This window comes from Vidua macroura, chromosome 1, assembly GCF_024509145.1.
Source record: "Vidua macroura isolate BioBank_ID:100142 chromosome 1, ASM2450914v1, whole genome shotgun sequence".
Classification (NCBI taxonomy): domain Eukaryota; kingdom Metazoa; phylum Chordata; class Aves; order Passeriformes; family Viduidae; genus Vidua; species Vidua macroura.
Genome location: NC_071571.1, coordinates 119,820,467 through 119,843,605, shown reverse-complemented (window position 1 = coordinate 119,843,605; position 23,139 = coordinate 119,820,467). Strand labels below are relative to the sequence as shown.

Here is a 23,139-nt window from a genome sequence, read left to right as displayed (position 1 = left end):
TACTGATAGCTGCGAAGATTTTAACTTCTGTTCTGTACCCCTGGGTGATGCTGACTTCGTAAGTAGCGAGTGAAAAAGTGGCTCACAGAGCTGCATTCAGGCTTTTCCCTGCACAGGCAGTGCCTGAGTTTCTGAGCATCCTTGTTTTCAGAACAAGGCTGCTGGCTCCAGCTCACGGCAGCATCTTACTTTAGAGATGCTCTTGTTGCTTGCAGGACCCTCCCTGCCGGGCACGTCACCGATGGACTGTGGACACTTAGCAGAGAGCAGAGAGGAGATCTCCAGCCCGGGCGCAGAGCCCGATCCCCTGCCGCCTTCCTCTGCCGGCAGCAACTCCTGCCTGCCCCCGGCGGCCGGGCCGCGGGCCGGGGCCGCTCCGGGCCGCCCCGCCGCCGCCAACGCCGCCCGGGAGCGCAGCCGGGTCCAGACCCTGCGGCACGCCTTCCTCGAGCTGCAGAAGACTCTGCCCTCGGTGCCGCCCGACACCAAGCTCTCCAAGCTGGATGTGCTCCTCCTGGCCACCACCTACATCGCACACCTCACCCGCAGCCTTCAGGATGAGGAGGAGTCGCCGGGAGAGGGTTTGGGCACACTCCGCGGGGATGGATACCTCCACCCTGTCAAGGTAGGGGAGCTGAGGAGCAGCAAACACCTTCTGTCAGTGAGTGAGTGCATTGGCCTTAGACACGTAATTGAAACTAAAGATTTCACATTCCTGTACCTTGCCTAGCGGTATTACATGGAAATTCTGCCTGGACTAACCGCTGTGCCTAGGTCTTAGGGGTCTGATGGAAATATCTTGGAGCTTTGCTCCTCCAGCTTCAGGGACTTAGCACCAAAATATCAAATCTTGTGTAGATGCAAACCTGGTTTTTGGAAGTGAAGGTCAGCACCACAGAAGTCCTTGCATCTTCTTGGTCCCTGTGAGGAAACCTCGGTGATCCTCACGGACCCACTGGATCCTGCTGTGAAGGGTGTACGTGGTGAGGTGACACTGTCCCACAGCAGTGATTTGCTTCTGCTGCCCAGGCAGCCCAGTGCCGACAGCGCTGTTAATTACCAGCCATGTGTTAATTACTGCCATGAAAGTGCTCTTCTAAAACATTTCTGTGGTTGGTATACGCTCTTCCCTTTGTCAAAAAAAAAAAAAAAAAAAAAAAAAAAAAATCACAGTGAGGCAGAAGGGATGAGAACGGGGAACTACTCTTGGAGAGGACCGGGCTGGAAACTGTTTCCAAATGCAGTGCTCACTGACTGCAGGGTGTTTTCTTTGGCTCTGCTCACAGGGAGTGAGTTAGAGCACTGGGGTGTTTTCTTTTTTTTTTTTTTCTTTCTTCTTTTTTTTTTATTTTTTTTTTTTATTTTTAGAGTCTGAATTCAGAATGATTTAATTAAGATTAATTTCTGAAGTAATATCTAATTTCTAAAAAGTGCCGAATTCACAGAGAGTTCCTTGTTCACAGTGTTGGTTGCTGTATTTTACAACATGATGTGAATGTAGGCTTCTGAGGCCATTTAAATTATCATAAAGAAAGCAAAACCTCTATATCAATTAGCAGATGGCTATAATTTAAGTGAAAAAATGCTGTGATGTATTTCAAAATAAGTTTAAAATAGCTTCTGTTAGTTCCCTCAGTCAGAATGAAAGGACACAGGTTTCTTATGGTACTTTTTATCAGCTGCCAACTACTACTTTTTTCAAGAGAAAAATTCTCTTGAATAGTTAATACAGCAGCTAAATGATCCAGATGCCCATTTCCCAAGCTACTAGGAGAGAGTAATACTAGATTCACTTAAGCAATTATTTTTTTATTAATATATTTGATGAATGTGTCACAATCAATCCTAGTATGTGCTTCAAAAACCCCAAAATGCAGGATATGAGACTTTAGAGACTTTAGAGAGAAAGTCTTTAACTAAACTCATGGATTAAGCATAGTAAATGCTTAAATAGTGAGGAAATAGTGAGGAAAGTTAAATATTCAAGTACAGTTGTGTGTACACTGAATGAAAAATAGTGTTAATGACTTTAAACTTCGATGGTTTATTGGTGACAAACTCTTAACATCACGCTGGAAATGAAATTACTGAATGAGATTGTACAGTCTTTCTAAGTGAGAATATGCTGCTGCTTCAGGTCTTTGAACAGAAGAGCTGAGATTTATCTGCAGTATTATTAAGTGCCCCTTACCCACAGGAAAGGTGCCAGTCTGTTCCCAAAAGAGTTTAAAAAGACCTGCATTCTTTTGGAACAACGTGCTGGCTGCATTTCAGGTATTTTTGCATCCAATGTATGTGACAAGTTGTCTTTTCAAGCATCCACCTCTCTAACAGTGACCTTGGCACAGCAAATGGAGCTGGATGCTCCTTCCCAAGTTCTGGGTGCCCGGCTGTGGCCACCCACACCACAGGGCTGCTTGCAGTGAGAAACCTGCTGGGGTTAGAAACTCAAGCTGTCAGAATAAATATTTAACACCAAAAGTAACTGATGATTCCAAAAATCAGTGAGTGTAAAGATGAACTGTGTCATCTGAAATAGCTGGAGCTCACAAGAACAAGATGCTAAGAGTGCTGAAGACTGCCAAGGGGCAATTACATTAAATTCCCTTAGACTCACAGCCTTCAGCAGCAGCCCCTGTGGTGTTGTGGGGACCAGCCAGCAGGGACAGGTGTGCACATGGGGCTGCAATCCCTGCAGGTGCAGGTGTATCCCTGTAGCATCCCTGGTGCCTTGAGAAGGAATTCTTTGTTTTATTCTACTAACAGAACATCTACCACACAAACTGACCTAGGCTGACTGGCCAGCACAGCCTGGTCCTGTCTGCTGGGGCACAGCAGGGCTGGGAGCTGTGCCTCACGATTAATTACCAAAACAAATACCCAGGCTGAGTTCCAAACAAGCTCCAAACATTTTCCAGCAAATGACAAAACAGGAACTTGTTTGGTAATAACAACAGTTTCCTGTCGCCGTTGAGCAGGACGGGAATGAAGACTCCAAGTTAGAAGGCAAAGAGAATGAACTCCGATTTATGTCAAATGCACCGCTCTATATATAGAGAACATCGTGCGGATTAATTTCATTGGTCTTAGAGTAAAAACATCCCACACCATTGGTGTGCAGTGAATGATGCACAGTGGCAGAGCATATCTATAAACAATGTGAACAACACGATAGATTAGAGAATTATTTACATTCTTTCCCAACTGCTTCCCAGGCTCTCGCCTGGTTAGAAAACCTTTCTCTTTCTCTCTGACTGAGCTAAGAATATCCACAGTTTCCTATTTTCTTGTACCATGATTCCATCAAACCTTTGCTGAGAACTGCAGTTGGAGTGCAAAGATCCCGGGTGTCTCAGTGCTGTGCTTGTTTCCTCTCTTGCAGAAGTGGCCCATGCGTTCCAGGCTGTACATTGGAGCCACAGGGCAGTTTCTGACTCACTCGGCACAAGGAGACAGCGCAAACCATGGGGAAACATCAACATCTTCACAGATCTAACCTCCCTTCTTGCTTTTAAAAAAAAGATTATTTATTACATCTTACATAAATATATATTTAAATTAAAAAACAGTATCTACAGACAAACTGTAATTCCTGAAATGCTGTTTGTAGAGAAGAATGAATTGATTCTTAAATGTAATTAATACCTCATTAAGTTAACGTGATACAATCATTGTTTTCTACCACTGCTGCGATCTGAATGAGGGAGGGTGGGAGGTGGTGACTGCAACCAGCACCAATCCGAGCAGCAGCAGCAAAGAGCTGCCAGCAGAGTTAAGTATCCGTGTCCTCTCTGGGACAAGCCCTGTAAGAAAAGAGAGGAGGAATTACGTGCTAATGGCCAAGTACAGGGTAAAACAGGTTTGGGTGAAAAGAGAAGGGCAAGGCTAAAAATAGCAACTGTAATCCCACATAGACTTTCTCCACTGCTTAAAGCCGATGGTAGAAATCCCCTGACGGCAGCTGTCAGGTCAGGGCTCCAGCCATCGGTAGTCCTACACGTTTGTAGCTATTTTTGGGAATATGGATGCATGTTCATGGAGTAGAAATGTGCTGGGAGACCTGTCCCTACTGCACAGAGTGCTGTAATTTGGGCACTGCTTGTACCCACCCGCAGGACTGCGCTACATGTTACGGGCTTGCTCCCCTGGCACAACATGTGTCTGCTCACCACACCATGGCTCATTTCAGTTCACACGTTGGAGCAGGTGTACCCAAAGTGTTAGCTTGTTCACTTAAACATCGGTATTTTGACAAGAAAAGTTGAAACTAAATGCACAAATGCCATCCATTCTATCTGTTCTGTAAAACACTGTACTTACATGGTTTGTTATTGCCTAGGTAAATGTTCTATTAAATATTATTCAGTGAATATTATATACTTTGAGTTGCAAAATCTGTTATCAGTTTCTCACTGTACACGATAATATTCTACATTTATAGATGCTGTCTTCTTTCTGAAAGCTTCATGGTTTAAATTAAAAAATTATATTTAGAAAAACAAAAATATTAGCCAAAACAACTTTCATAAAAACAGTACTGTAAAATCTGGAGCTCTCAACTGCCCCTGCAGCATTCTGAGCTTTTAACAAGATAATATACCTGGAAGGGACAGTATTCAAGAACAGGGAAAAAAAAATATTCCTCAGTGTTTTTAAAAGGCTTATTCCTTTAAATGGCATTGAAAGATTCTGACTGCTTAACCAAGAAGCACAGGGTCAGTTTGACATCAGGAAGAATTTCTTCAGAGAAAGGGCTGTTAAGCATTGGAATGGGCTGCCCCGGGAGGTGGTGGAGTCATCATTCCTGGAGCTGTTCAAGGAAAGTCAGGATGTGCCACTTAGTACCGTGATCAAATTGACAAGGTGGTGATCAGTCAAAGGGGATCAGTAGTCTTTTCCAACCTATCTGATTCTGTAAGAATGAAAAATGCTTTAGCAATAAGGGTAAAAAACTTGGAAAATTATTAATGGATGGCACAGAGAATACATTTCAGACTCAAGCAAGCTGCAAGACCTGTATCAGTTTCTCATTGTACATGATAATATTCTGAATTTATAGATGTTGACTATTGTAAAATGTAGGTGAATTTAATGGGAAGAAATGATGACGTCTAACTCTAGTTTAGAAGGCTGAATGATTTCTTTATTATAATTATGCTATAATACATTAATATACTATATAAAGGAAGATACTAAAACTACATTCCTACTTTTCTAACTACCATATCTAACTAACAACTTGTGACCCTGTTCTTGAGAGTTTAGATACAAGTAAATCTGATTAGCTGTCAAGTTCAAACAATCTTCACTAGAATTCAATTAAGTAATCTCTCTAAGTAAACAATTCTCTAAATACATTCTATATAAGAAAAACAAAGAGCAGACATAGAAATTGTTTTCTCTTTTTCTCTGTACACATCTATAAAAAATCTTAAGAGACAGAAATGTGTTTACTACACTTGTCTCCTTTATGCAGACTTTAAATTTTAAAATTACATTTAGGAAAAAGGGAAAAAAAATACTACCAAGAACAAATTTTGTTAAAAAAGTATGGTAAAATCTGGAGCTCTCTACAACCCCTGCAGTATTTACAACAAAATATTTACAATGCTTTGCAGGCAGCCAGAGAATCAGAGCAGCAAGCACTGTAGTTACTTATTGTAGCCACGTCCCTAAGACTTTTTCAGCATTTTATGGAATTATTACAGGCCTGTAAGAACATGCAAAATTACAACAGCAGTTTTTCAGTTAAGAAGAGTTCCCCATATTTATGAGTGGGGATTTTTTTCCCCTTGAGACAGATTATTCTGCATCAGAAGTATGCCTTTCCTTCCAGAAGACACTAGCTTAGGCAACACGCTCCCTTCTAGCGGGGCAAGAGCTTTTATCTTCTAAAAATTTACAAAGCAGGGTAACAATAGATCCTCTGAACCTGCTTGCTTCAAACCTGATGTTTGGTTCCAATGCTGCATTTCCTAGGAACAGTTCATATCCTTGTATACTGAAACACAAGAGTTTGGCATTTAACACTAGGAATATGCACGTGCCTAGGAATACAGTTGAAAAATGTTTATACGCCATCAAAAGCTGGCATTCTTCATGGAGGAACCTAAAAGATCTCGCCAAACTTCGGTCATTGTCATGACAGCTTTTCCCTCGGAGGGATGGGAGGTGAACTTCCCGCGGCCACAGCAGAGGCGCTGCCCGTACGGCGCAGGGACCTCCTCCCCGCGCTGCTCTCCGCTGGAACTCCAACAGCGCCTCCGGACACGGATCGCCCGCTCTCAACATCCCAATCCCGCCCCTCGCCGCTTTCCCCGCGTCCCTCTGCGCGCGCAGCCGGAAGGCGTCGCGCCCGCCCCGCCCCGGCGCGCCGCGTATTTAGCGGGATCGCGGGGGGGAATCGCCCTTTCCATGGGGGACGGGACCGGAGCCGCCGCGCCTGCCCGCCTCCAGTCGGGGTGCGTGCCTCGGTGGGTGCGTGGATGGATGTGGCGGGACCCGGCCCGTGTCTGCGGGGTTTCCTTTGCCGGAGGATCCCGGGCTGGCGAGGGGAGCCCCGGGCGGTGCCTGGGAAGGGGGAGTGCCCGGGCGTGGGACGTGCCCGTGCTGATCCGTGGCTTGGGAGCCGTCCCGCCGTGCCCCGGCCTCGGGCGTGGGAGCGGCAGCAGCGGCCGCCGAGTCTGATGAGTACAAATTGAAAGAGGGGAAGTTTAGGTTGGGTATTGGAGGAAGTTCTTTACTGTCAGGGTGGTGAGGTCGCTGGAACAGGAAGGTTGTGAAGTGCCCGAAGCCATGGTGGCCTGTAGAGCCGGGCTGGATAAGGCCTTGAGCAATCTGGGTCTAGTGGGCGGTGTCCCTGCCCGTGGCAGGAAAGGGGTTGGGACTGGATGCCCGCTAAGGTCCGTTCCAGACCTTTAACCTGTGATTCCGTGATCCCACCGTGTGGATCCGCAGCGATCCGTGTGATTCGTCAGCCGCCCGACCTGCGCCGTGCTCCTTGGAGCAGGTCCTGCCTCGGCAGTGCTCGTCTGAACAGTCGAGCACCTCTGCCCTTCTCAGAGGAATTAGAAATGCTCCTGGGTGGTTAATGTGAGAAATCCCGACATGGCAGGTCAAAGCAATGGCTGTAATGTCAGGAATTGCAGGGATGGTTTCAGGTGCTTTTCTAAACAGCCAAAGCTGTCACTTGAAAGAGGAGTGATTGTCACGCTGCCGTGGCTGTGCCTGTGTTTCCCCTGGGCGCTGGGGTGGCGCAGTTCAGGCTGACACTCCAGCCACACAGGCTGCCCAGGAGAGCCGGTGCCGTGGGACACCGAGATGGACCTAATTACTGTGTGCCATGCGGTGGTTACTTCGAGCTGTCTCCTGGCTCATCAAGTCTTGAAAGGAATGACAGATTGGACATTCAGAGACACTTGGTTTTGCTGACAGATCGTTTTCATCAGCAAATGCCTGTCATAATTCAAAAGATAAATTACCTTTTTTTCCTTTAGGGAATTGGGCAAGGGCTGTGAGGTGACCCAGACTGTGCCCTTGTTCGGGTTATAGTCACAGATCCAAACTGGTGGGGTCTGGCAGGGACAGGGCCCCAGGAGTATCAGCAGCCTCTGGGATAATGCTCTCTTGCATTACAGACTGCGGTGTGAGTGCTGACCTCAGTTCAACTGGTGGTCAAAACATCACTGAGTTCCCCAGAGTGCCGCATGTGAATTGGGGTTAAAGGCTGTACCCTGCCAGGGTGCTCCTCTCCCCAGCCTGGCTGGTCATTAGGAGCACTGTACTTGTCCTGCAATTAGTCATTCCTCACACCAGAGCTTGTTTTAGGAAAGTGGTCATGCCTCTGCTTAACCTTGATCCCAGCTGATGCTCTGTGCCAGGTAATTACAAAGAGAATATGAGGTTTGTGTTTCTTGGACTGGCTTACTGTTCCCAAAGAAGTGTTAGTGCTTTCTGCTGCTGGCTCAGCAGTGGAGCTCTCTGAATCAAACATCTTCTTTTCATTGTTTTAGGCAGAAAGTGAAGCTCAAGATGAGTTTGTTACTGGCTTTGGGAATCCTCAGTCTGGACTCGGCCATGCCTTGCAAGCAGAAAGATGCCACGTGAATTTTGGAGCTGCAGAAGTAAGTATTTCTTACTGTACTTAAAGATGTTGAGGGAAGCATCATGAAATCCAGATCAAGAGTTCTGGAGTTGTTAAATGGCTTGTAAAGTCCCTTACAGATGGAAAAAGGAGAAATTTGATTGTATGTAGGGTTAAGAGATTGAAATCTTAACAAAAGCTATTATGGCAGCTATAAAATTTCCTAAGACTTGCTCCCCAGAACAAAGCAGGTGCAATTCAAGAATCCCAAAGGAGTCAAAAGGAAGAGGCTTGTATCAGAGAACCTAGTTTTTAAGTGGGGAAACATGACTTCTGATTTGAAGAATTCATGGATGTTAGCTGAAATTGAGAGAATTAAGTGAACAACAGTATGTTCAGATCACAATCCATGGTGGCACTTCAACTGCGTCAGTCTTGGAATATGTTCCAAAAGGAATGGTGACTGTGGTAGTGAGGTTTACCTCTAGAAAGATACTTGGCATCTGGGATTTGAATGTAAGAGAGGGACCTCCATTTTTGTGCCCAAATAGAGCTGTTTTTCTCTTGTTCTTGGTTGTACTCAATCTGTTCTGTGCTTAACAGTTAAGATGAAGGCTCTGCTTCAGCTTATGGAAGTACAACTCTTGAGACAAACTTCACCAATTCCCTTGTATTTAGTACCTGGAAAAAGCAGTCTTACATAGGCAGGAAACTGCTGGCACAGTGATGATAACCCTTTGCCGTTTACCCAACTGAATGCTGTGATGAGCAGTGTTGTATATCTGATGTGCCAGCTAATCAGTAGTTTTTTCCAGTTTGCTTTGCTCCTGTCATTTCTGATTTTAGATTTTTTTTTTCAAGGTTCTGTGACATCAGATGACCACCTCCACTGTCTTCCAGCCTTGTGTGTGCACACAGGGCCAACAGAAGAGTCCACTCACTTCTAGAAGTGTGGGTGTTTAAGGAGGTCAGTTGCTTTTTTACTGTCACAATCTCAGGTTCCTGCAGGCTGTACTGCCATCCAGGGAAAGCCTGCACTGGCCATGTTGGCTACCATCCTTTCCTTGTAGTACTGCTACAAGGCTTCCAGTTTTCAAGAGCTCATGGGAGAAACTGGGGAGAAGCAAGGATAAAATGTTGTGCTCTTAATATTGCTTCTCAAAAATAGTGATTGATAAAGGAATTCTATTTCAGTCTACCCTTAAAGAGTAATTTTTCTGGCATAATGATGAGACTTCTGCCGTTTACCCATCTGAATGTTTTTTGATGTGTATCTTGAGATCTGAAATGCCAGTGAGGGTAATACCTTTGTTTAAGATTAACTAAGGGTACAGGAAACTAACTTGTTATTGTTCTTAGCTTGAAAACAGAAGCCTGGAATGTGGAGCTCTAATGTCCTTGGAAATGCTTCCATTGCCTTTCCTGCTCATCAGAAATACTGCTTGGTTCCATAGTACGGCAGGGGAGTAGCTGTTCACTGAAAATGAATAATCCTGGAATGAAGTTTGGTGTAGTGTGTCACTCTAGAAAGAGAAGTGGCCTTCTGGGCAGTCTTAGAACTTAGTATGATTTTTTGAGTGTATCAAATAAATGGATCAAAAGTGAATAAAGCAAAGATTAAAATGTGGGAAAATTTGCGTTGTCTAAATGAGTGTTTACAGTGTTAGTAGTGGGTATGAATAAAATCTTGGATTTCTGTTGTCAGTAATTTATTTTTTTGTCAAGGCTATGGGAGCAGTAGCACTCTGATCCTGCTGGATGACATCCTGGGTAGAAGTAACACAAGCCTTAAATTATTCAGCTTGTCCAGATTTGACAGGAAGTCTGGACAATTTTACTGCAACTTTTTTATTTAAGGTGTATGTCTTGGATGCAAGGCTTGCTGAGGATTATGCCTAGTGCTATATCCTTACTAGGAAGATGAAAGAGAGGAAAGCCCATAGTTGGGGAGTATAGGGTGCTCCGAACATCTCATCTCCTACCACACGTTCTTCATTTGTTTTTACAGTGAGGTAGAGCTGAACTCATTGAGCTACCTGCCTACCAGGTTGTCTAATATTCTTTTACCTAATTAGCACTCTACTATCCCCTGCAGTCTATATAAAATAATGTGGAAACACTGGGTTTTGCAGTTTGGGGTGGTTTGGTGGGTTTCTTTTGTGGTTTGTTAGTTTTGCAGACTTTTTTGTTTTGTTTGGGTTTTGGTTTCAGGAGCATCTGGCATCCTTGTCTAATCTCATGTTGCTGTAATGTAAAAAAAGACACAGAACATGAAGCAGTATGATAATACTTTTATACATCTTAAAATCTATACACCATGAATAAGTAAAGACTGACTTAAGCTATGAAAAGAAGATTTTTAATGTTCTTAAAACTCCTTAACTGTTTGGGTGATACATTTAAAAGGAAGCAACAAGAAAAACTGCAGAATTCAGGTAGCTGAAATGAAACATTAGATTCTAAAATGGTGGTTTAATTTTTACTTGTAGTCTTATTAAAAATCCTGAATCCTAAATTACTCCTTGCTGAGCTGTGAATAGAGAGTGGTAGCTAGGAAGAGAAGTTCTGGCTGGGGCTATATTCTGAAGCCATGGCTTTCCAGGATGAAGACATCCCTGGTGCCTTCAAATAACTCACAAAACTTGTAATTCAAGTCCTGTCAGCTATGCTTTATTCCTTGGTAAAACATCACTGAACTGTCTTCTAAGGTTTTAGTAATTTTGTATTTCTAACTAGCTTCTCAAAAAGCCAAAGCCTCAGGCTTTACTTAGAGTGGAGTTTTTACTCTTCATTAGTATTAATGTGAATTCCTGGGCTATAGGCAGCAATAAACTTCAGCAGTTGATGGTGACACTGCATGAGGTAAATATCTCTTTGTTGCAGGGAGTTTTCATCACTGAGGTCAAATGGAAATACGGGATTTGGTGCTACACATAGTGCAGATGTGCCTAGGCAAAGAAGAAATTAAGCTGTAAGACTTAGTATTTGCCAGTACTTTGAGGGGAAAAAAGGAACTGTGATGCAAATTACTTAGTAATGCAATCCTAGATCATAATTCTTACTTTGCTTCCAAATCTGTGTGTGAACAAATATGACTGATGCTAAATAAACAAAAAAAGTCCAATGTTTTTGGTTTTCCCAGGGAGGGAAATCTGTCCTTAGTTTAACCTGAGCCAGTGTCAGAGAAGCAATGCCTTAAATAAACCAGTATGAAGGACAGACTTACAGCACTGAGACAAACTGACAGACTTCTCCAGTGCCAGTTTTCAACAGTGGAAGTTCTGGATTTTGATTTGAAATTACCTGCTATTGCAATCAGTGGATTAAGAATTTTTTCAGACTGACAAAATGTGACAGTGATGCACCCAAGCCTAAGGAACTGCTGTGCATTATTTACCATGTTTTAGGGTCAGCGATGACTCGAGTAACAAGACTGCAATCACTGCATCTTCCTCAAGTACTCTCTGTCTTAAACTGAGCTTGGCATGAGCCTTAGCCAGTGAAATCCTAAGAGATCAATATAAGTATGTCAGAAATAAATAACTGCAGGCATGAATGCAATGTGTATTGCCCTGTATCAAGCACTTGCGTAAATTAAAAGTTAACACTGGGGTGGTTTTTTTCCTACTTCAGCTGTGCAGTTCCACTTACCACTGACAAAATGCATATTATGCATAAACTTTTTGTGCTAAAAAGTGGAACTTTGCATGTTATCCATTGATACTTTTTTTGCTCCCATAATAAAGCTGTACATATTTAAATCCCAATTTTTTTCTAGATAGCTTTAATAATGATACATGTTTTGTATGTAGCTGGGGTTTTTAGTTTTCTTTTGCCTGGCAAAGTTGTTTGGACTTGGGTTTCTTTTAACAGTGTCAATATATAAAATAAATGGCATTCATAAATAGTAAGTAAGATTATTTATGCTTGAACTTTTCAAAACGTGAGTCTTATGTAGCTTTTTATTAAAAAGCTCCTGAGCAGATGAGCACAATTTCTCTTTGAAAATGGAAAGTAGGACGTACAGAATTTTTAGTGCAGAGGCTGATAATGTTGATCCATGAATGGAATCTCTTCTCACCCTGCGACTTGCAAGATAATAGCCCTGAATGAGACTTTCTGCTTCTGAACTCAGTTCAACATGAAGATTCCTAGCAAACAAAATAAACTAGAGAGAGGGCATACATTTTAAATATTCAACAGGAAAATAAGGAATTGACCTTTTCTCACATGTTTTAATATACCAGTGGCATAGTAATACAGGCTGGACAATATATTCTACCAATACCTTTACTGGTAAAGATAGTTGTCACCATTTAGCTATACTGAATAAGGAAAATATGAAGGATAATAACAAGGACACATCTTGGAGAGTAAACAAAATTATAGAATGGTTTGGGTTGGAAGGGACCTTAAAGGTTATCCCATTCCAACTCTACTCTGATGGGACAACTTCCACTAGACCAGGTTGCTCAGAGCCCTGTCCAGCCTAGCCTTGAACACTTCCAAGGGGGAATTATCTGTTAGTTATGCTACAGATATTGACAATTTAATTAGAATGGAGTATTAACTTCTACTACTGGTTGTAAACTTTTTGGTCAAAAATAGATATTGGAGATCTGTTCTCATATGAATACTAACTTAGTATGTTTTCCAGAAACACGTTCAAACTGTATTTATGATACTGACCCTTTTTAAGATCTGAAGCTGCTTTTGTCAGTGATCCTAATAGTGCTAGTGGAAATATGGTGGGGGGAAGGGCAGAAAGTGAGTATTAAAAGAACTTTCTGATGCCAAACCCAGTATGATATTCACAAATATAATGCATTTCTAATTTATTGTGTATAATTTGTTACCTCCTCGTAATCCTGTGTTCTGAACTGCTGTGAGACTTTGTACACCATGGCTTCAGGATTAATGGCTTTTTTCAAAGTATGATGTACAACAGGAGAAGACAGGCGACAGGAAGGAAACTCATTGTAGATCAAGAGCCCAAAACCATCTACAAGGTTAACTGGAATCAAACTCACATCCTAAAGAAGAGACCCACAGAAAGAAAACATCTACTTTATTTTGGGGTTTTGACTTGTAGAAGCATCACGGTGTTTTATATCTGAAATATCCTATATCCACTTATACTGCATGATTATCTAATGAATCACCTGTACTACTTGGTAAAATGTTGTTTGAATGACACCTACTTTTTTGGGAAGGCTATCTCATTTTAGAAGATACTTGATTTAAAGTTATTTAAGTTGTGACTTTCTGGGAACTACTAACAAGTTTTATTGTTTTCATTATTTTATTGGTGGAAATAAACACCAGTGACAGCTATAGCACAGTTCCTCTCATAACAAGGCATGTGCTTTACCATCTGTCCAATTAGAAAGTTCTCCTTTTGTATATGTTTCTTTGAGGAAGAGTCCACATCTACAAAGGACCAAAAGTTGGTCTGAACTGAAACAGTAACTTGTTGGTCAGCCTCTTCTCCATACTTCTTCCCAGGAATAAATACTGTTGTTGTTCTGCTCTCTAGCACTAGGATAAGACAAAATTCATCAGTTACGTGATGGATTTAGCTTAGCTATAAATTCTAGTCCCACACACATTCTGAAATCAGTTATGATTATGAGTTTGTTGAATTGTTATGATTAATGAATGTCTGTAGTGTAACAGATTTAAATTTACAGGACCTTGGCTTTTTTGTCTTTGTGTTTTACACACATGCATTAAAAACAGCATACAGATTTTTGCAGCATTTGAGGGCCATAAGCTGGGGAACAAACCTAGCCTTGATACTGCATATTTGTTTAGTTCTGTACCCTCATTTGTTAGGAGGTGGGAGATTACCAGACTGTAGAAGTTCAAGTTTATCCTTTTTATATGAACTTAAGTCTCCTATGTAACAGATGCCACCCTTGGCCAGCACAGCACTGCAGGCTTGAATACTGGCACTTCCAGTTCCATGTTTATCTTTGGACACAGAAGGAAAAATGTCACTGGAAGGTGGGTGTCGTATGCCACGAGGCAGAAGACATAAGCTGTAATTCAGAAGCCTGGAGGATTAAATAATTCTGTCAGTCATAAATTGTTAAATTATTAACTTCTAAAAAAACCTTAGAAAGTATTAAAACTAACTTAGAAACAACAACGATAAAAAAACCTTAACGTGAAACTAGAATCAAAACTAATTGTTTAAATGCAAAAGGTTCTAGCCTGCTTTCCAACAGCTGTCAACAAGACACTGTTTCTTATAGATTAAACATGAGACAAATCATGGTAAATCCTAGGAAATCAAAAATATCTCATAATTTTACCCCACATCGTTAACTCATCTTTCTATTCTACAGAAATGTTTCCAGTGATTTAAAGTTTAGACGATTAGTAATTCTGGCCATCTGGGAAAAATGAAAAGGCTGGAACTTGCAAGCTCTGCCTTCCTGAGTTACATACTCCCCTCCAATTCTTTTGGAGAAAGAAGGTATAAAAAATATTTTTCATCCCCTGTACTATGTTCTTTAGCACAGAGAGGTTGCAAATTGTCTGTCTGGTTCCACAATCAAAAGCTCTTAATGATTTTAAGATGTCAGAGCATGGTTTGCCCCACTGTTATGACCTGGGAGAAAATTACTAAGTAAAATTAGTAAGAATTAGTAAATAGGGTATTGCAGCAATGGAAATATGTAGGAAATGCCTACTTCAACAGGCTGCTGACAGTGAATACTGTGCACATGGAAGATAGTATAAATTACAATGTCGAATCATGATTTACAGTGTGCAACTGTTTTAATATTAACCAGATGTTTTGATTCTTAAAACACTGAACTGCTGTTTGTCTTAGGAAATCTTAATCTTAACCTGGGAAAAAAGAAATCTTGAAGTTCACATTTTTAAAATTTTGAACTAATTTCTACAACTAAATTTTAAAAAGGTTGAAGTTTTAGGATTTTTTTTCACAACAAAAAAATATTAGTGAATTGGTTGAATAACTTCCAAATGAAGATAAAATTCATGCCCCTTTCAGAGATCTTAAGTTATGGAAGGAGAAAGTAATTTTGCTTAAATTAATGTAAATCTGAGCATATTGTACTTTCCTGCAGTGTATGTAAAATTGTTTTAACAGTTTATTGTTGCATGAATAGGTAAATACATAAAATGCATAGTGAAAAATATTTAAGGCAACAACAACAACCAGATTTATGATCTATGTGTAAAAATGCATGTGAAGTCTGGTACCTTATTTGAATGGTTTTTATGAAAAAGAGATAAAAATGTAAGTACCTATGTATACGCTGCTTAATTATTCAAAAGGCCGACCGCTGGGAATCAGTGATGAGAGGGTTTATATTGACACAAGGTTTGAAAAGTTGAGCCCTTCTTTTTTTTTTGTTACCAGTTTCTGGAACAGCCTTCAGTTTTGATTTTAGAAGAATGAGCTTTATCTGAGCTCTGCAAAACAGTGCTAGTGTTAAATCCTTACCGTAATCTTATGAGAGTTTTTGTAGGTTTTATGATTAATGAAGTTCTGATCTAGAGTTATTATGTGAAAGAAACAAAAATGTCCAGGAGATAAAAACTGAATATTTAACTAAGTTGGAGCCTTGTGTATGCTTTTAAAACAAAGTCTCTAGCTTTTCATGTAAGACCAATCCTATTATCTTTAAAAAGACTAGATTTTAAATTCTAACTTACATGAAAAAAAAGGAATCTCTTTACCTGTCAATTACTAGCGTGTCACTTGTCATAATCAAGAGATCCAGATAATCTGCATTTTCTTTTTCACACGTCTGTACTAGACTCAGCAATATTGCAAGTTTAAGAGTATTGTAAGTGCCTGGTGGAACAACTTGAGAAGCAAAGATGTTGGCCAGGACAGCAGTAAATCTCCAGCATGAACTTGAAGTCAGTGAGAGCAGATACTTAAAATTGTCACTGACAAAAGAAGGACCTAATGGAAACAAAGTACAGGTGAACAAACACATTAAAGAAACCTATGCAGGTAAGTTAGAACAAATCACCATTGGAGTCTTCATACAAAAACTTACCAAGAACAAATATATCTCTGTATTAAGCACAAATTCAGAATGTAAGCATCTGACACTGTTAATTTTACTTCTAGAAAGGTAGCAGGCATGATCTGCTAAAACTCATGGAATAAGAAAGGAAAACCAAGCTGAAATATCAGGTTCATTTTATATGATTACATAGTACTTTCCAGTGGATAGGAGAAGATAGAAAGAGAAGTTGAAGAACTACTAAATAATTTTAAGGAGTTTGTCAATGCATGGAAAGCAGGCAAAAGCAGATATTCTCAAATAACAGCAAGTACACATTTCAGACTGTAAGAGGAAAGTCCCTGAGTGGTTTTGTAATCTGGACCTCTAGATAATAAAAAACTCTACCAATTCTCAAGATTTTTTTCTAGGAGGTTTTCTAGGGTTTAAGTCAATTTTTAATGGAACCTTCTTACCATTTGGTTTATAGAGCTGTATACTATTGACTTCTATACATGCAGTCACTTGTAAGCCATTTTGTACACAAGCTGGAATTCCTATAATCCTGTAGTGGTTTCCTATTGTCATTTTATTGGCCAGTTCATCTGCAAATAATAAAAAACTAAGTGCAGGGGGGCAAAGCTACAGATATGTTAGGGCATAAAAGCAGTTTTAAAGACATGGTCAGAAAACTTCTACGCATTCTGAACGTTTGATTTTATGATTTAACATTGGCAGAAAACAGCTGGAGGCCATACTGATAATGGGCTAGAATAAAATGAAACATACAGTTTTAATCATTTAGTGCAAAAGATAAGGAAGGCATACCAGGTTAGGGAAAACAGATTTCATAATAAAGAAAATGGACAATGCATTTAGTCCTGCATTGAAAAGAAGATGGATAGTTTTTGCAAGTATATTTCCTACTCTGAAGTTTGTTGCATCACCATTATCAGTCACTGTCCTATAAAATGTCAGAGAAAAAAACCAACACAATAAAGGAGATACAAACTACAGAGATTTCAAAAAGACCCACAAATAGCTTTGTGAACCTTTATATTTTTGTGCATCTTATAAAACCAAATCCCGTTTATTTTTTGAAAATGAGAATTAGATCCAACCAGATCTCAGTCTCAGTCTGAGAAACACTGTAACCACACTGATCACTAGAGCCTGCAGAAATTTACTGCATGAACTCTCAGTATCTTGACCATAGATGGTTCTATAAATTTTTATTATAATTTTAGCACTACCTTCTATTTAGTTTTTAATATGTATTCAACCATATAATTCCCTAGACTTTTGGAATGGATGAGGATTTTTTGTTGCTTGTCTCTGTGTTTGTTTGGGGTCTTTTGAAGAATTAATGGAAGTATGTTGCTGAGTTGTGATTTTATTTAGGTATTAACATTAGAAACCATTTAATGTTTGTGGTGGAGGGCAGTGGTAGTAGAACCCAAAAATCCTGATGGAATGTGAAAAACAGCTAGATTGAGGAAGGATGTTAAATAAACATGAAGTTAATACAGAACAGCATGACCAAAGGAAGTAGAAAGGAGGGAAAAAAAGCAACAGTTACAATAAGACACTGCCGAGCTGGCCAGGGGATTGTAATTAAATGGAGGTGTAAAAGTGACACAAGAATTTTGCTATGTACACTCTGCAATCACCTGTGCACACTGCTTTGTCACCTAGCTACTTTTTATAAAATTATGGAGAGAGTACAGAAAGAATGCAATATAAATAATGACTTTCACCATTTTAACAAAAAAAAAAAAAAAAGGGGGGGGGATTATTATAGATCAATTCTAAAACATTTTTGACAGAACTCCAAAGTTCAGCTTACCTCTCAAGAACAATGTAAATGCCTGAATCCTAAAATATGATTTATCAATGGAATATCCTTTCAAAGCATTCAGAATTTTAGCATCAGTCATTTCAACTATTTGTTTATCTTTCAAAACAAAGGCAAAGAAAAAAGGTTAATTTTCTTGAAAACATCTTTTTTTTAAAGATTGGTCTATTTTAAGTGAGCTTTTTCCACTTAAATATTTTGTTTACTTATTGTGTAACAGAAGTAGGAAACTACCAGATCTAAAAGTAAGATTACATAAATCCTACCACCAAGTACTCTAAATTTCATGTCTTCCTGAAGTGGTGAAGAACACAAGCTACACACAAAATCAGTCCTCACTGTAGCAGATTCTGTAGCTCCAGGACAATGCACTCTGATGCACCTAAACCCTAAAAAAAGTAATAATTTACCAACCATTTAAAAGGAGGGCATAGCTCTAGTTTTAAATTTCCCATGGAGAACAGAAGCAATTAAATACTGGACAGTGCAATTCTAAATGTATTATGTGTTTCTTCAGATGAGCCTCCCTTACATATTCCACTAAAATAATCCATCTAAGTTATTGTGTTTGGCCACGAGATGGCAGAGTTTCCTACTGCACAGTCCCAAGATGAACAGCTTGGCCGGGCTTTCTTGGCTTCTGCCTGGCCTGGGAATGACATGGGATATGGATAGTCACTATTAGAGGTTCGTGTCCTCGTAAAGATGTCTGTATGACTTAATCTGCAGTCTCCAAACTTGGGGATTTTGCATCTCTTTTATAACTGTATGCTCTCTTACAGAAGAAGCAAGAAAACAGCTTTAAAAGTACTTAGGGCCTCTCTCTGCAAAGGTACAAGAAGTTCAGTAATACTATTCAAAGTAGTAGTACCACAGGAGTCAACTACTCATCAAAGCATCACTTGTTCTATGCTGGAAGCTTTTGCCATCCATTTAAGCATGTTCTGTGGTATTTTTTTTAATAGACAGAAAGAGTTTCCAAGGAAAAAGGTATATTACTAGTTTAGCTTAGAGATATTGTCGTTTAAGATATTTAAGTATTAAGTTATTTGGGATATTAAATATATTCGAGTTATACAGGTGACTTATGTTTTCTCCTATAAACTATTTCTGCTGTAAACTGCTTCAGCATTAGGAGAAGGGATTGCTGGCATAGCTGTTCTTCCAAAACATTTAATAATGCTGAGCAAGTCCACTCCTTTCAGTTAACAAAAATCCTGCTGTGTTCATTACAAAAATGTATGCATAATAAAACTATATAGGAAAATACCGTTGTTAGACTAGGCTTTTAATGTCTTATTACCAAATTTATTTAAAAGCTTTTGAAATAGTACTGATTAATTTTATATTTTTTACTACCTTCAGAGAATGGGCAGGTTTCCTCAGTACAAAGAAATCTTGCTCCTTGTGTGTATTTTGTTACAGTTCCCAGTGCAATCACTATCCCTTCAGACATATAAAATCTTTGAGATGTGTAATTAAAGGGATATGCAGAAAGACTCAGAACATAACTTGGTAAAGGTGGCAAATGTGTCGGTTTCAGCAATATACTGATCTAGCAAGAGACACAAGAGCATTAATATAAAAACATATTTTTATTTAAAATGCTTTACTTTTTATGGACAAACACACAATGTGATACATAACTGTTAAAAAAATTCAGAAACACATTAAGAGTAACTAGGTTTCATATTAATTAAGCTCACAATTGCAATGTGGTAGGGTGAGACTTCCAGCTATTTTTAATTATAAATAATACGGCAACCAAAGGGAAAATGAAAACTTAATAACAACAATATTTGTTAATATTTCACTATACTTAGAAGATTCAAGATCTAAATGGAGAAAACCAATGCAGACTCACCTGGGCTTCTGTCTGCAATTGTTCAATTAATGATAATGTCTTAATAGCTACGAAGCATACCTGTAATGGAAAAATAACTTCATTTAAGAAAGTAAAATCTTGTTAAAATTTAGATGATGCACTTTCTATTCATCTATTATACACTTACTGACTGAAAAATCTGTGCAGCTTGTAGGGGATTATGAAGAATATAGTTTCCAAGAGTTGCATCTAGTTCAGCAATGTCAGAAGGATTAATTGAAATAATGAAACGATAAACAGCATAACTTTGTTTTGAGTCTGTAAGAGCAGAAAGTATTTTAAAATAATGGATTTGTTAACATAACATTATGTACCCAATTTAACAGACTTTGTATTAATACCATTATATTTTTTGCAATCATGCACAAATTTCTGAAGGCCACCACTTCTGTCAAGGTAGACAAGGACAACTTCCCTCATTTTCTGTATTTCAGGATCCATCTTCCAAGATCTTTGCACACTTTATCCAGCTGTGGGAATAAACCGTGAAGAAATGATGGTAGCACTGTCCGTGCTATAACAGTAATAATAAAGGTACATACTAGCAAAGCCACACAAAATTAAAGGCACAAGTTAAAAGACAATTTATAATAGGGATTTCCCCCCACCAATGTCTTTGGGATTACTCCTGCACAACAACTACTCCATTCCTTGAGCAAGAAGGGCTTAAAGAAATGTGCACACGTAGATCCACTGTATCTCCCTGGATCCTGCGTTACCCGGGCTGGACACGCAGGACACCACATATGATAGGAAGGAGCGAGCTGTGGCCCCGCTCATTGCACACTGAGCAGCCAGCGCTTAAGCTGTGGAAAATAAAGCTTGACCAGGGTCATTGTCCCCACAGCCAGCTAACCCCACTCCAGGTGTGACTCGGCACGGACAACCAGCATCTCCCGCCTGGCTTCGGCTTCCTGCCATCGGCACCCCTGCCTCACAGACCTCCCCACCAGCTGTTCACCAGGCTTCTTGCGCCCCGTCCTGCCCCGGCCCTGCTGGGTCGGCAGCAGCGGGCACCGCGGGGCCCGGGCTGCCCTTAGCTCCGGGACGCCGCTCCCTGTGCCCGCGGGCGAGGCGAAGGCTGACCTGCACGGGGCGGCAGCGAGGGCTCGGCAGCGGCGGGACGGCGTTCCCCGCGCCGCCCCCTCAGCCCCTCAGCCGCCGGTGCGGGGAGAGCCAGGGCCCGCAGGGCTCGGCAGCGCAGGGCACCGCCCGTGCCCAGTGCGAGTCCTGAGGGCAGGCAGTTCCCAGCCCACGCCACACCCACAGCTGCCCCAGCCCCGCGGCCGCCGCCGGGACTGGCGACTCGGCCCCACACAGCTACTGCCTTCACCCGGGCAGGGCACTGGGCACGGGACACGGCTCTGTCAGCGTGCAAAGCACTGCGGCAACGTACTTGGCAGAGCCTTTTTCTCTCATTAATACACATTGCATATTTAACTGTTGGCTTTAGCTGACGGGCACTCCCAAACTTAGCTCTCCGGGAGAGCACCTCTGAACTCTTATTTGTGTCGTATTTCAGTTGACATTTTTACAACCATAGTGCATTTCAGTCAGTCCAGCTTTAGTGTGGTCTCTCGTTCCCCCAGGCCACAAGAGCAGCACCGCTCCCGGCCTCCACAGCACCGGAGAAAGGCCTGCTCCCCATGGCGTGCTTGGGCTCCCTCTCTGCAAGGGGAGCAACAATCAGTCCCCTTCTGCTACAGGCAGGCAGAAAAAAAAAACCCTGCACTAATCACAAAAAGGCAAATTTTGCCTCCCTTTATGACTTATCAGCCAAAACAGGAGTAGCACAGGTAGTTCCTGCGCAGATCCACTCTCCGCTCTAGGCTTTACCAAGTGTTTCAGGTAACACTTTTCAGAGCTCAGCCCTGGGTGAGGCAGCCACAACACTCCAAATGCACGTCTTACTTTGGACACCATCCTCACGGGATGCACAGAGATGTGGAACAAGAGCACTGGGCACAGAAATACTATGAGGCTTTATTGCCTGATGTTGTACAGTCTGTTAATCTTCAATTCAAAGAACTTAAGTACTTCAAGTCATGTGCTGAACACATTCACACTTTGCCAAAAAGGCAGACTCTGCCGAAGGAAAAAGCTTAATAAACAATTATTAAGCTGCTCTCCAAGAAATAACTTCAACTGCCACACTATTTTTTAAAGGCAAGAACCTCTGGGGGAAAAAAAAAACAAAAAACAAAAAACAAACAAACAAAAAAACAAACAAACAAAACAAAAAAAAAAAAAACAAAAAAACAAAAAAAAAAAAACCAAAAAAAAAAAACAAAACCAAACAAACCAGAAACACAAAACCCTTCATCCAGTCAGGCAGCTAGGTATGAATGTCTTGGAATTTAAGACAAAAATGTAAAAGACTGCTAGTTCCCACAATTTCTGAAATATTCCCTCTCCTTCCCATCCCTCTACAGAACTGTGCCTCCTTGCCATGAAGAGAAGGTAGTTACAGTAGCCACATAATTACACAATCATTTCAGGAGCATACAGACTAAAAATTCAGTATGAGAATGGATACTTCCTTTCATACCACCAATTTGTTTCCCAGTCCATGTTAAAAAAACCAAAACCAGAACACAAAAACCAAACAAAAAAACCAACCAACCCAACACAAAAACCCAAAAACCAAAACAACCAACAACTCCCCCCCGCACCCACAAACTAAAAACCCCAGGGCTGTTACTTCCAAATTATATTAATGCCAAGGAAACTATTCACGTAATTGTTGGTTGTCCTGAACAGCTTTTTTCAACCCTTGCAGAAGAGAACTATGGAAAATGAGTGCCAAGTCACCATTCTGCTCCTACAAGTGATACACTTCCTTCCTTCCTCCCCTGCCAATGTCAATTCTTACTTTTTACCCAATCACTCCTTCCAAAAGCTCATGTAGCAACTGCTAAGCATCACCTAACCACTATGTGTAGGACACTGTGCTCTAGGAGATACTCCTTACCTCCTTGAGGTAACCTTGAGGTAAGCAAGGAATCCTGTTTTACTTTCCATTCTTCTAATGTATTGATACAATATTTATTTATAAAAAATATGATTTGATACACTCTCTCCCCCTAGGCTCTTAATTATTATTAGATCTTGATGCAGTATAAAGTGTATTTATGTTAGCTGCTTATTTTGCCAAAAAAAAAAAGTGACCTAAGATACTGACATTTATGTAACAATTATTCAATTTGCTTAAAATTGAATTAATGTTACATAAATGATGTATCAGTATCTTACCAGACTTCTCTCAAATCAAGGCATTTAACTGCATCTATTTATGAACAAAAAACACTGAACATTTTTGGAG

The 23,139-nt window shown here is 40.6% G+C and overlaps 2 protein-coding genes and 1 long non-coding RNA gene across 7 annotated transcripts; 2 read left to right on the top strand and 1 right to left on the bottom strand.

The window, feature by feature from the left end:
- Positions 1 to 241: 241 nt before the first annotated feature.
- TCF24 (transcription factor 24) lies at positions 242 to 4,328 on the top strand. Its single transcript, XM_053986091.1, has 2 exons — positions 242 to 625; positions 3,383 to 4,328. The coding sequence occupies exons 1-2, from the start codon at positions 242 to 244 to the stop codon at positions 3,494 to 3,496; spliced, it is 498 nt and encodes a 165-aa protein (XP_053842066.1). The 3' UTR covers positions 3,497 to 4,328.
- Positions 4,329 to 6,367: 2,039 nt separating this feature from the next.
- Positions 6,368 to 9,787, top strand: LOC128809356 (uncharacterized). 4 transcript variants are annotated; one of them, XR_008437695.1, is made up of 4 exons: positions 6,368 to 6,461; positions 8,013 to 8,123; positions 8,945 to 9,050; positions 9,443 to 9,787. It is a non-coding gene; the product is annotated as an uncharacterized LOC128809356 (long non-coding RNA). The 4 variants fall into 4 exon arrangements; XR_008437697.1 differs by having other exon boundaries at positions 6,368 to 6,473; XR_008437699.1 differs by having other exon boundaries at positions 6,370 to 6,461; positions 8,017 to 8,123.
- An 833-nt stretch (positions 9,788 to 10,620) lies between these two features.
- Positions 10,621 to 20,945, bottom strand: MCMDC2 (minichromosome maintenance domain containing 2). 2 transcript variants are annotated; one of them, XM_053981238.1, is made up of 15 exons: positions 20,904 to 20,945; positions 20,159 to 20,287; positions 19,945 to 20,075; positions 19,797 to 19,856; positions 19,292 to 19,487; positions 18,199 to 18,321; positions 17,924 to 18,031; positions 16,554 to 16,682; positions 15,800 to 16,031; positions 13,934 to 14,139; positions 13,455 to 13,621; positions 12,940 to 13,116; positions 12,109 to 12,251; positions 11,481 to 11,590; positions 10,621 to 11,031 (listed from the first exon to the last, which is right to left on the bottom strand). In XM_053981238.1, the coding sequence occupies exons 2-15, from the start codon at positions 20,256 to 20,258 to the stop codon at positions 10,865 to 10,867; spliced, it is 2,049 nt and encodes a 682-aa protein (XP_053837213.1). In that variant the 5' UTR covers positions 20,259 to 20,287; positions 20,904 to 20,945; the 3' UTR covers positions 10,621 to 10,864. The 2 variants fall into 2 exon arrangements, with proteins under 2 accessions (XP_053837213.1, XP_053837218.1); XM_053981243.1 differs by lacking the exon at positions 20,904 to 20,945 and adding an exon at positions 20,760 to 20,827.
- Positions 20,946 to 23,139: the final 2,194 nt, after the last annotated feature.